Source organism: Aquarana catesbeiana, linkage group LG06, assembly GCF_042186555.1.
Source record: "Aquarana catesbeiana isolate 2022-GZ linkage group LG06, ASM4218655v1, whole genome shotgun sequence".
NCBI lineage: Eukaryota > Metazoa > Chordata > Amphibia > Anura > Ranidae > Aquarana > Aquarana catesbeiana.
In genome coordinates this window covers 333,923,286-333,936,854 of record NC_133329.1, presented here as the reverse complement: position 1 = coordinate 333,936,854, position 13,569 = coordinate 333,923,286, and the positions used below count along the sequence as shown (strand labels likewise).

General features: G+C 40.7%; 1 protein-coding gene across 1 annotated transcript in view; it reads right to left on the bottom strand.

The window, feature by feature from the left end:
• The window catches only part of CHN1 (chimerin 1), a 194,131-nt gene that overhangs the window by 146,793 nt on the left and 33,769 nt on the right, over positions 1-13,569 (bottom strand). The window contains exons 3-4 of the mRNA XM_073633857.1: positions 11,970-12,008; positions 6,779-6,834 (exon numbers count right to left, since the gene is read on the bottom strand). Of these exons, the coding sequence (XP_073489958.1) occupies positions 6,779-6,834; positions 11,970-12,008 (95 nt within the window). The remainder of the gene's footprint in view (positions 1-6,778; positions 6,835-11,969; positions 12,009-13,569) is intronic.

Genomic DNA, 13,569 nt, shown 5'->3' with positions numbered 1-13,569 from the left:
CACATAAAAGCCACAATTTCTCAACTAAATCTCAGAAAGCAGCTGTATTATCCACCCACTTCTAAGCTGTTTTGAAGTCTTCAACTTTATTTCTGTTTATGTATAAAGCAAGTTAGCAGAAACCATATAAAGTATTTAGAGCACAAGAACACAGCTGTATTTAGTAAACATTGCAGCTGTATTTACTATGACTCCCACAATGACCCTTCCATTATGTACACACATTTGTAATTAGGTGAAATTATTAAATGTTTAACAATCCTGAAGCAACATTTTTGGTGTATTAATATAAAACAGGATAGTTATGCGATGTCCTTTACCAATCACAATTCTGCATTGAATATTGAGTTTTTGATAAACACAATGGCGATAAAGTGGTAATAACTTTTGCAACACAGGTATTCTGGATTCAAGTTCCACCACACTAAATATAGTAACTTACATTTTAGTTTATTCAGTCCAAAAAACACTCATCCGTTCATGGTGGTAATTTCTTCTATCTTTTCATGTGGCAACACTGAAGAAATGACACTTTGCTACAATGTAAAGTAGTGAGTGTACAGCTTGTATCACAGTGTAAATTTGCTGTCCCCTCAAAATAACTCAACACACAACCATTAATGTCTAAACCACTGGCATCAAAAGGGAGTACATTTTCACTTAGGGGTGTACTCACTTTTGTTGCCAGCGGTTTAGACATTAATGGTTGTGTGTTGAGTTATTTTGAGGGGACAGCAAATTTACACTGTTATACAAGCTGTACACTCACTACTTTACATTGTAGCAAAGTGTCATTTCTTCAGTGTTGTCACATGAAAAGATAGAAGAAGATATTTACAAAAATGTGAGGGGTGTACTCACTTTCGTGAATATACTAGCTACTAGCCAGGCCTCAAGGGTTATTCGCCACCAGTTGCCCCACCCAATCCCTATCCTGCCCCGCCCCTAAAAACACCCTCATAAGTTATATCATGAAACGACACTTAAATGTTTTATGCAGAATTAAGTTATAAAAATAAATATTAACAACAACTGTATTGGTGCCTATCAGTGCCGCCTCGCCTGTGCCCATCAAGGCAGGGGAAGAGAGGAGAGCAGGCGGCCGGATTATCAGATAGCGGGGAAATCGCTGTAACGGCTTATGTTTCAATTGCCGTGTGCTCCCGCCGCTCGCCGTCACATACAGCACCGCCTCCTGGCCCGGGGACTTTGATATACGTCACACGTCCCAGGATTGGAAGGGTGATCTGTCTATCAAAGTACCGGGCCAGGAGGTGGGGCTGTATGTGACAGCGAGTGCGGGGAACACACGGCAATTGAAATGTAAGCTGTTACAGCATGTTCCTGCTCACTGATAATCCGACCGCCTGCTGTTCCCTCCACGATCGCTGGGAGAACGGCTCTCATTCAAACCCGCATGCCGGCGGTGCTTGCGCCCCAAAAGTTCAGTCACTGGATACATTGAAACAGAATATTGAATTCACGGAGGAATTTTATTTACAGGGGACTGTTTACATTGTTATTTATTTATTGACTGTTTTTGGATACACTGAAGCAGTATATTGAATTCACGGAGGAATTTTCACTTGTTCACTTGAGGACTGTTCAATTATTCACTTATTGTTAGTTTTTGGGTATTATGAATTATTTATTTTAATATATTTTATTTTGCTGCACTACACTGATTTATATATACATATGTCTCTTAGAGTGTAAGCTCTTACGAGTAGGGCCCTCCGATGCCTCCTATATTGAATTGTATTGTAACTGTACTGTGATCTAACATTGTAAAGTGCTGCGCAAACTGTTGGCGCTATTTAAATCTTGTATTATAATAATAATAATAAATAATGTCTGCAAACTTAGACTCCTCCTTGTAAAGAACTCCTCAGAGAAGGATAGGGTACAGTCCTCTTCATTCTGAGCTAAAGTAGAAGCAGCTGCAGCCCTTGGGAAATCAGAGACCGACTCCAGGGGAGAAGGCGTGGAAGCACTGCAGCCCTCCCTGGGATCGGAGTATGATGACATGGCTAAAGTTCACCCCTTTAACGCAGATATAATAATAGCAGAGAATTATGCTTTAAATAGGACAGAGGAAGGAGCCACTACTGATAGAGTTAGGGAAGGAAGACTAGGGAGTGTTGTGACTCAAGCAAGGGACACTGGTCTGGGCTATGGTTTCAGGTCTTTTTTTTTTAGGAAGGACTCTACAAGACCCCTATGGCACTGTTAGGGAATTGTATACAGGCAAGGACCACAGGACCGCTGACTGTGTGCTTATGATCCACCATAGAAGTATGCAAGTGAAGGATTGCACACAAAGAGTACTCTGGTGAAGAAGGAAGGATTAATTCAGCCTGTGACCTTGTTACTTAAAGGCAGCAGGGAGCCCAAGGCAAACATCCAGAGGATCAAGGAGGGGGTGCTCAGAGAGAAGATGACAGGAGGGCAGATAGGTCCGCACGTGCGCCAGTACATGGCACATATATTTACAGTTGACAACCTGAAGGAGACTCACATGGAGGAGCAGTAAAGCCAAATAGCCTGTGCAGACTCAGTAAAAGGTGCTACTGAGCAAAAACTAAAATATGGTACCGATCTCTCATCAGCGGCCAGTTCTGTGACCAAAGGTTTCTCTGCCCGGATGTTAAAGTGTTTACCTTTTGCAAAAATAAATAAATGCAGCCATCTTTGCAGAACAAAAATGAGCCTTTATTATTTTTTTGCATACGAGCCTGCAAACCATCAGTGGATTGTGGTGCAATACACGGGCTTCTGCAGACTCTTCCTGAAAGCTGAAAGTGATAGTGGGCCAGAGTACGGTAATCACCACACCTGTATTCTATTAAGAGCTACAAGTCCTTCTGATGTGGTGGCAGACAGTACCTGTAGTTTATTTACAACTGTGCTAAATGTATAAAAAGCGTCTGAGCCACTGAGAAGAACCACCCATGTAATCCTGTGAGGGGAGTGTCCTGACACTATGTTACACTCTAAATATGGGTGTAGCATGGTATAAAAGGTGAACTTAGCTGTTAACCTCTTAGTGCAAGAACCACAGCAAGTAAAAAACACTACCGTGCTCACTGAAGTCTTGGGAGGCCCTGGGGTTCTTACACAGACTTGCTAAGGATAGAGAGGAAGGATCCAGGGGATATGCCCCAAGCGAGATAGACTTCGCCCTCCCAGAGGTGTTCAGGTATAGGGTTCCACCAGAAGAATGTTCTGTAGCCTTGGAACTGTATAGTGCTCTGCGGCTTACTCTCACGTTACACACAGGTGTCAAAGAGAGTGATTTCAGTTTCTTTCTCACAGCATGTATATAACCAAAAAACTGCGCTGGCAACGAGAAATTATATGGTAAAAATGAGAACGTGTCAAACCAAATGAGAACCCAAATGCATAAAAAAAATGTGGGAACAAAATAAATAAAATGTTGATATCAAAGATAAATGAGGTAGGATATATACCTAGCACACCACACTATGCATATAATGAAACATGCACAAAAGCGTTAAAAAACATAACTCATGATAGCATGTATAAAGTGTACATAACATACATGTGCAACAGTGAAGTGATAAGGGTAAACCTATCACTGCCCCCAAAATCGAAAAAATTGGATATGGGTGTGAGTGCTCACCTATTTTAACAAACACCAATATAAATGACACTGATGGGATCTTCTGAAAAGATGCTGCATGAATTAATAAAAAAGTCACCAATAACAAAGGTTACAAACTAGAGGTGTTAGGTTGGATGGCAAACTTCCATAGCGGAAACTGTTTCCGCTATGGAAGTTTGCCATCCAACCTAACACCTCTAGTTTGTAACCTTTGTTATTGGTGACTTTTTTATTAATTCATGCAGCATCTTTTCAGAAGATCCCATCAGTGTCATTTATATTGGTGTTTGTTAAAATAGGTGAGCACTCACACCCATATCCAATTTTTTCGATTTTGGGGGCAGTGATAGGTTTACCCTTATCACTTCACTGTTGCACATGTATATTATGTACACTTTATATATGCTCACACCCTTATCTCATTTTTTGGTTTTGGGGCAGTGATAGGTCTACCCATATCACTTCACTGTTGCACATGTATGTTATGTACACTTTATACATGCTATCATGAGTTATGTTTTTTAACGCTTTTGTGCATGTTTCATTATATGCATAGTGTGGTGTGCTAGGTATATATCCTACCTCATTTATCTTTGATATCAACATTTTATTTATTTTGTTCCCACATTTTTTTTATGCATTTGGGTTCTCATTTGGTTTGACACGTTCTCATTTTTACCATATAATTTCTCGTTGCCAGCGCAGTTTTTTGGTTATATATATTACTCAAAGTCTAGCACTTTTTGTTTCTGCTGCTGCAACAGGCTAGTCCGATTAATATTCTATCACTCACTAATTGCGAGCGCTGGTTTTTATGTATATATATTTCTCACAGCATGGCCTTTGTGGTAATGCCGAGGATCATCTGATCTTGGCAAAAAGTAAAGAATGGCTTTTGCTTTTCTCAGAGTAGAGAAGACATCTAGTCTCCTAGGACACTATAAAAAAAAAACAAAAAAAAAAAACCCCATAATAATTATATAATTTTATAAAAACTGGGCATAGTGGGAGGGGGTTATACAATGTATATTAGAGCTTTATTTTTATGTCCAATCTCCTAAAGGCAACAGCATAACCCAATGTATCTGAATTAGTACAGAGGTAGGATATTAGTTTAAAAAAGTAAATTACAAAGGATACATTTCAAACACAAAAGGGCAGGTTAAATATTTTTTTTTTTTTATTCTGAGAAAATCTTTTTAAAATAATTAAAGTGTAAGTACCTACATATCTACAGACACAGTTTCTGATTAAATCCCTGTGTATATATTATCTGTTCATGGCTGAATAGCTGAGGGGAGTGTATTTCTGGGGTGGGGGGTTTTATCGACTTGTCCCATTATAATGTTATAATCCGATGAGTGCTCTTATGGAACTTAATTTTCCTGACGAGGAGAGGTGGAGGGATTTGGGAATTGTAATGAATGTATTGTCTCATATGGTTGAAAAGGAGGCATCATCACGCAGCATAGCTATAAATCCACCTCCTGCTGGAGGTTCATGAAATATGCATGTTCTGTTTGGGCAAATGTAGTATGTTTTTTTTTTTTTCCCTTCTTCATGTTTTGATATAGGCTGGTTCAGTTCTTATTGTAACCGGTTTATTTGTTTCTGCTATGTGCGGTTTACTGTTGTATACACCTGTTATAAAATTTCAAAAAAAAGATTTTACCAGATAAAAAAAAACATTCTCTGCCATCTCTGACTTCTGAGTCATGTGTTCCAATCAAGGCATACCTATTCAGTCTCACTAGGAGGACAGTGGGTGCTGCTAGAAGTGAAAGCATGACCATATCCCTCAGAGGTTTCTTACGCATGTATTTCCCTTTGTGAGATATCCCCTTAAATCAAAGTCCAATGGGCATAAATGCAATTGAAAAAATAATGTATATTAATGTAAGAATTTTAATACAGCATTGCAACATTTGTATCATAATGCAGTCTGTTAAGGACTTAAAAAGTAAACCTTGAGACGCACACATTCAGTTTCCATTCAGGCATCGCTGTAGCACACTAGTCCATTCAATAACCTATTATTGGTAATCTGTTAAAGAGAGAACTCCTGTTTGGGTCACAACAGAGTCATTCCCAGACTGCTTTACAATTTTTTTTTTCAGAACTATACTGTATATGACAAATTCATTTTGCTGTAAGCTAAGTCTGCCACCCAGGGAAAATGTGAGTACACGTGTTTCTGTAAGATCTGAACAATGCTCACAAGATAATCATACAGACACAACTGTAAAAAAAAACAGTGGTATAAAATAATCTTAAAACCAGACTAAAATATCACACTAAACAGCGCTAAGTGTTCGGGTTTAAAGGGATGAGGTGGCAACTCTACAGACAGAGCCCTGAGCATTTGAGATCCCTCTGGAGTGGTGGTGACAGCAGCTGGTGACGTTGATGTGTTTTCCCTATGTTTGGATGCTCATTTAATATCTAGCTCTGGTGAGTTTAACCCCCTAAGGGGAGAGTGTTCGCACTGGGTGAAATTTGGACTGACCGGTGGAAGGTGCACGCTGTGACTTATTTTCATGATCACCTATTGAACACTTTATGAACTATACTCTGAACTTTTCATCACTTTTTTTAAGGGAAAGGACTTTTTTCAAAAAAAAAAAAAAAAAAAAAAAAAAAAAAAAAAAAGGATTTTTTCCTTCATGTGTTGTTGGCCACATGTATACTTTAGTTTGCTCAACAATAGCGCTGTTTAGTGTGATATTTTAGTCTGGTTTTAAGATTATTTTATACTACTGTTTTTTTACATTTATGTAGCAATTTTTTAAACGGCTGCTTTTCCTGCCTTTTTTTGCATATTAGCATATTGGGCAGTATTTAAATATTTATTTAACTGTTTTCTGTACTCGAAACAGCATCTTGTCCTGGTGCTGAGTGGTGTATTTGAGGGCCTGGTTTGAACACCTTTTTTATATACAGACACAACTGACCGCATACATTAACATCTTAAACTCTCATATGACCACTTCCACTATCCCATCCGCTTAGTGATATCTCTCAGTGGTTTCCACTCCATACACAGGGTAGCTACAATCAGATTATAGAGCATTTCAAAGATTCAAGAGGTAAATAGATTTTTCTTTAACAAGGGAAATATGTAATTTACTGATGTATCACAGCATGACTACCTACCTCCTGTGTGCAGGTAATTCTTCGAGGATGCGGCGCCTCTTGCTGCAGCTGATACACTGAATAAAACATACAAGTGTGGCTTTACATATTTCTAAGATAAGAAAAAAAACATGCTCTGCACAGTCTAAACAACCTTCCATTTCAAACGCTATCTGCATACTAGATGGATAGCATATCAGTGGAAAATATTAAAATTAAAATATTAAAATTACTAGAAAACCAATACTGCACACAGCCTGGACCACTGACTTATGTGCACATTACAAACAGATGCATTAAGGGCTCTTTCACACGGGACAGATCCATGATGATCCGCCCCGTGAACATCCGCTTGCGACCCCCCCGCTGAGCAGGCAGATGACAGGTCCGTCGCTGCACACTGTGCAGCGACGGACCTGTCAGAGCGCCGCTCTCCCCTATGGGGGATCGGATGACGACGGACCGTAGAGTCCGTTGTCATCCGATCCGATAACAGATGGAAAAGTAGGTTTTTCCTCCGTTACACTTTTTCGGATCGGAGCGGGTCGGATGCCGCTGACATTCGACGCTCTACAGAGGTCTATGGAGGATCCGGTCAGGTCGGCCTAAAAAAAACTGACAGGCGGACCTGAACGGATCGTTCGTGTGAAAGAGCCCTAAAAGTGGCAATTTACTAAGTGAAAACAAGCTGCACGCAAGTTAGAAATTTTTTCAACATCTGAGTTACTTATGGACTGATAACCGTGACTTCAGTATTGTTAGCTGGGGGGTTCATACAGTGCATCCAGAAAGTATTCACAGCGCTTCACTTTTTCCTCAATTTTGTTCTGTTACAGTATTATTCCAAAATGGATTAAATTCATTATTTATTTTAAAATTCTGCAAACAATACCCCATAAGGACAACGTGAAAGAAGTTTGTTTAAAATCTTTGCAAATTTATTAAAAATTTAAAAAAAAAAAAAAAAAAAAAAAAAAAAAAATTCCATGTACATAAGTATTCAAATCCTTTGCCATGACACTCAAAATTGAGCTTGGGTGCATCCTGTTTCCACTGATCATCCTTGAGATGTTTCTACAACTTGATTGGAGTCCACCTGTGGTAAATTCAGTTGACTGGACATGATTTGGAAAGGCACACACCTGTCTATATATCGTCCCACAGTTAACAGTGCATGTCAGAGCACAAACCAAGCCATGAAGTCCATGGAATTGTCTGTAGATCTCCAAGACAGGAGGCACAGATCTAGGGAAGGGTACGGAAAAGTTTCTGCAGCATTGAAGGTCCCAATGAGCACAGTGGCCTCCATCATTCGTAAATGGAAGAAGTTTGGAACCACTAGGACTCTTCCTAGAGAGGGCCGCCCAGCCAAACTGAGCTATCGGGAGAGAAGGGCCTTAGTCGGGGATGGGACCAAGAACCCGATGGTCACTCTGACAGAGCTCCAGTGTTTCTCTGTGGAGAGAGGAGAACCTTCCAGAAGAACAATCATCTCTGCAGCTCTCCACCAATCAGGCCTGTATAGTAGAGTGCCCAGACGGAAGCCACTCCTCAGTAAAAGGCAGATGACAGCCCTCCTGGAATTTGGCAAAAGGTACCTGAAGGACTCTCACACTGTGAGAAACAACATTCTCTGGTTTGATGAAAGATTGAACTCTTTGGCTTGAATGGCAAGCGTCATGTCTGGGAGGAAACCAGGCACCACTAATCACCTGGCCAATACCATCCCTACAGTGAAGCATGGTGGTAGCAGCATGCTGTGGGGAGACTAGTCAGAGTTGAGGGAAAGATGAATGCAGCAATGTATAGAGACATCCTTGATGAAAACCTGCTCCAGAGCGCTCTGAACCTCAGACTGGGGCAAAGGCTCATCTTCCAACAGGACAACGACCCTAAGCACACAGCCAAGATAACAAAAGGAGTGGCTACGGGACACTTTTTGTGAATGTCTTTGAGTGGTCCAGCCAAAGCCCAGACTTGAACCCCGACTGAACATCTCTGGAGAGATCTGAAAATGGCTGTGCACCGACGCTCCCATCCGACCTGATGGCGCTTGAGAGGTCCTGCAAAGTAGAATGGGAGAAATTGCCCAAAAATAAGTGTGCCAAGCTTGTAGCATCATACTTAAAAAGACTTGGAGGCTCTAATTGGTGCCAAAGGTGCTTCCACAAAGTACTGAGCAAAGGCTGTGAATACTTATTATGTACATGGGCTTTTTGTTTTGTTTTTTTTTATTTTTAATAAATTTGCAAAAATGTCAAACAAACTTCTTTCATGTTATCATTATGGGGTATAGTTTGTAGAATTTTGAGGAAAATAATGACATTAATCCAGTTTTGAATAAAGCTGTACCATAACAAAATGTTGAAAAAGTGAAGCGCTGTGAATACTTTCTGGATGCACTGTATATGACATATGACTATTTTCTGTATCAGATTGATGCACCTAACACGGAATCTTGGTTACTGCATGCAAAAGAGAATATGGCCTGATTTTGGAAGATGTACAGTAAATATATAATTTTTTATACTCCCCCTTCGTTATTGTTAACTTTTTACAATTAGAAGAAAAAAAACAAACAAACATTCTTAAAACAAAAAATTTCAAACAAAATTCTACTAGTGTACAGCCAGCCTAAAACTAATTGGCATTCAACACTTTCTGGGGGTGTCGGGTGTCTGTATCCCCCACGGAATGCTGTGGCTTTCAACTACCCGACCCCCAGGGAATGCTGTGGCTTTCAACTCCCCGAAACACCCCCGCCCCCCCCCCCCCCCCCCAGAATGCTGTGGCTTTAAACTCCCCCCCCCCCCCTCCCATGTCCTATAGTGGCATGGGGGGGTCAAAGGAAAAACCTGCAGCAGGGAAAACAGGGGGAAACAGACAGATACTTTTTGATACACATCAGTAGCCAATGTGTTGAAGATGTGTTAGGAACACCTGACAGATATTCCCATACCTCCCAACATTTTGAGATGGGAATGAGGGACAAGGAGAATTAACCCCCAAAAAAGTTAATGAAATCCACAAGTGCTTTTTTTTACCACTACTATTCCTTTATATTGGCTTTTAAAAATGTACAAATGCAGCAATTTAGAAATTGGATGAAAGGTTTAGCACTGGGAAACACTTTTTGAAAGATAAAAAGTGCATTTTATATACAACTATATAGATCAGACTAAGATGAGGGACAATTGAGAAGGAATGAGGGACATTGCTCCAAATCAGGGAAAGTCCCTCAAAATCAAGGACAGTTGGGAGGTATGTATTCCTGTTATCTACAAACCCATTTTATTTGCCAATAGTAAGGCTGCTCATAGACAAGGAGATAACTCCTTGAAACAGATGGGTGGGGGAGTACTGGCATGCATCGCAATCCCTACCAAAAGCTGATATTTTCATTCCTTCTACACAGAAGACGTTGGGCACCCAGTGGAGGAGCATTTTCCAATAAGTCATAATAGCCTCCTGTCCGATAAGAAGCACCTAAAGCCTTTGTAATGGCTTAATAATCATGAGTGATGCAGCATTACTAAACCCACAACAGTAAAATCTGTCTGTATGTGCAGAATAGCATGCTTGTTATACTCACTGTGGAACTTTAGTGGTTAATCTTCTGCATTGTGTACAAAGGCTCTTTGATCCTGTATGGACAGATCCTCCCCCTCCTGCAGGGTCTCTTTTGGCAAGGCCAGATAAGACACAGTAAGGGTAGTACTGCTGCACATGCTCAGTTTGGTCTCTATTGCTGGAGAGAACATTTCCTTGTTGATCAGAGCTAGCCAGGTCACATGATATTGACATCAGGCATGTGGGCATGTATACAGATCCTAAATGCAGCCCAGTCCCTCCCTCCTCCATGCCCAGTAACTAAAAAAAGAACACAGTGGGTGGGATGTCACATCTTGATTGATGGATGATCCTCCCATAACAGCATGAGGACACAGGCTATAGTGGAAATCTCCTCAGCACTCAGGCAGACCCTGCAGTTTATCATCATGTGACCGTGGTATACAGATCAGCCAAAAAGGTATATAGTGGCAGTATTTTTATGTAAAAAGATGATTTATAAGCTGTGGGCACTGTGGGGGGGGGCAGATTAACTGATTTCATCATTACTGGGTTTAGTAACATTTTAAAAAGCAGCATTGTTTGTAATCATGGAACAATACAGTATACAGTTGTAATCAAAAGTTAGCATACCCTGGCAGAAATCGTGACATTTTGGCATTGATACTAAAAAGGGCACGGATCATGGCTCACTGATGTTTGTAGGGGGGTGTGGGGGTGAGCACTACAGGCATGAGGAATCTTCTGAAAATTGATGGCAAGATGAATGCGGCATGTTATCAGAACACTGGCAAACAATTTACATTTTTCTGAATGAAAGCTGTGCATGGGACCCTCTTGGACTTTCCAGCACGACAATGAGCCTAAGCATAAGGCCAAGTTGACCCTCCAGTGATTACAGCAGAAAAAAAAAAAAAAGGTGAAGGTTCTGGAGTGGTCATTGCAGTCTCCTGACCTTAATAACATCGACACACTCTGGGAAGATCTCAAAAGTTCGGTTCATGAAAGACGACCAAAGACTTTGCATGACCTGGAAGCATTTTGCCAAGACAAATGGGCAGCTATACCACCTGCAAGAATTTGGGGCCTCAAACGACTATTACAAAAGACTGCATGCTGTCATTGATGCTAAAGGAGGCAATACACAGTATTAAGAACTAAGGATACACAGACTTTTGAACAGGGGTAATTTCATTTGTTTACTTGCTGCCATGTTTTTGTTTTTTTTTTTATGATTGTGCCAATCTGTTATGACCTACAGTTACAAAATAAAAAAAATAAAAGAATTGTGTTTTGCTTTTTCAAAAATGGTACATTATCAATTCTCCAAGAGTATGCAAACTTGAGTACAACTGTATGATGGTGGTTTTTACATCCAGGCAGCCTTGAAAACAAAGCTGACGTTTACAATCATATTTTAGGTTAATGGGGAAACAGGATAGAATTCCCACTGGTTAAAAAGCCAGAAGCAGCGTTGGGCTCTGCAGTCTTTCTGGCTTCTTCTAGGATTACATCAAAATGACAGCATCCCCACACCAATTATGAACACTTATCAGCAAATATTTCAACATGTTCTTTTCAATGTGTTTCACTGTAGCAACATTTTTCAATATACAGATTGATATCTCAATGGAATACTTACAGTAAGATTTCCACACTGGCGGCCTGTACTCGTCATTGTCTAAAAAGAAAGAAAAAAAAAAGTTAAAATATCAATTTTGCAAGAAAAGACACTGATAATTTAACAAAAAAAACGTATGAATGATCATAAAACACATTACAAAATCTAATCCACCCAAAACTAATGTTTTCAGCAGTGATAGAAAGCCGCCTTTCCATAATTACATAACTTTCCGGTCCTGGTGTGATGATCTGTCCGATTTGTAGTTCCTCTGCCAATTACTTTCCTTTGCCGCATTTTAACTACTTGAGTCCCAGGCGGCATTTAAAATGACACAGGGACATTGGTTGTTTGACTTGATAGCTCCTGAGCAGTTGGATGGTCTTGTTGACAAATAATCACGCAAGTGAAAGCAAAGCTATTCGATTTTTAGTAATCACAAACCTGTAAAAAGCTTCCATTGTGGCATATTGTGTCCTCATCAACTCAACGTAAAGTGGTTCTAAAGGCTTAAAGTGATACTAAACCCTCGGCTTTTTCATAATCCTGCTTCTTTAAAAGGTAATGTAGTATGTGGATGATAGGCTCAGCAATGGCATGCAATGCCAAGCTGCTGCTAATAAAGCAAACAGAATATTGGCATGCATTAAAAGGGGGATCAACTGCAGAGATAAAACGATAATTCTCCCGCTCTACAAGGCTCTGGTCCGCCCGCACCTGGAGTATGCTGTCCAGTTCTGGGCACCAGTCCTCAGGAGGGACGTACTGGAAATGGAGCGAGTAGAAAGAAGGGCAACAAAGCTAATAAAGGGTCTGGAGGATATTAGTTATGAGGAAAGGTTGTGAGCACTGAACTTATTCTCTCTGGAGAAGAGACGCTTGAGAGGGGATATGATTTCAATTTACAAATACTGTACTGGTGACCCCACAATAGGGATAAAACTTTTTCGCAGAAGAGAGTTTAATAAGACTCGTGGCCACTCATTACAATTAGAAGAAAAGAGGTTTAACCTAAAACTACGTAGAGGGTTCTTTACTGTAAGAGCGGCAAGGATGTGGAATTCCCTTCCACAGGCGGTGGTCTCAGCGGGGAGCATTGATAGCTTCAAGAAACTATTAGATAATCACCTGAATGACCGCAATATACAGGGATATGTAATGTAATACTGACACATAATCACACACATAGGTTGGACTTGTGTCTTTTTTCAACCTCACCAACTATGTAACTATGTGTTCACTAACCTTTTACTTCATTTTTGTTTTGAAATGTGTTTTTTTGGGGTCCGTTTTACCCACTTCCTGTCCTTCTCCCAGATGGGTGCCCCTTCTGCACAGCTGTTCTGAAGGGGTCTTCCGTGCATGCTCCCACCACTGGGACTACATCCCTGCGGGGAGACGCCGTCAGCGCTCACAGGCATGGGAGCCGTGGCCGTGTAAGACGCTGTAGCTCCGCCTCCCATGCCCTCTGATTGGCATGGGAATCTGGAGCTCAGGACCGCCTGCCCCGTGTTTTTTATGAGAATATGAGCGTGCTGGGGAGGTGGGAATGGGCATGGCTGCTGGGAGGTGTCTGTGTACAGAAGGCTGTACTAGTTTTGAGAACAAGGCTTGTTCTCGC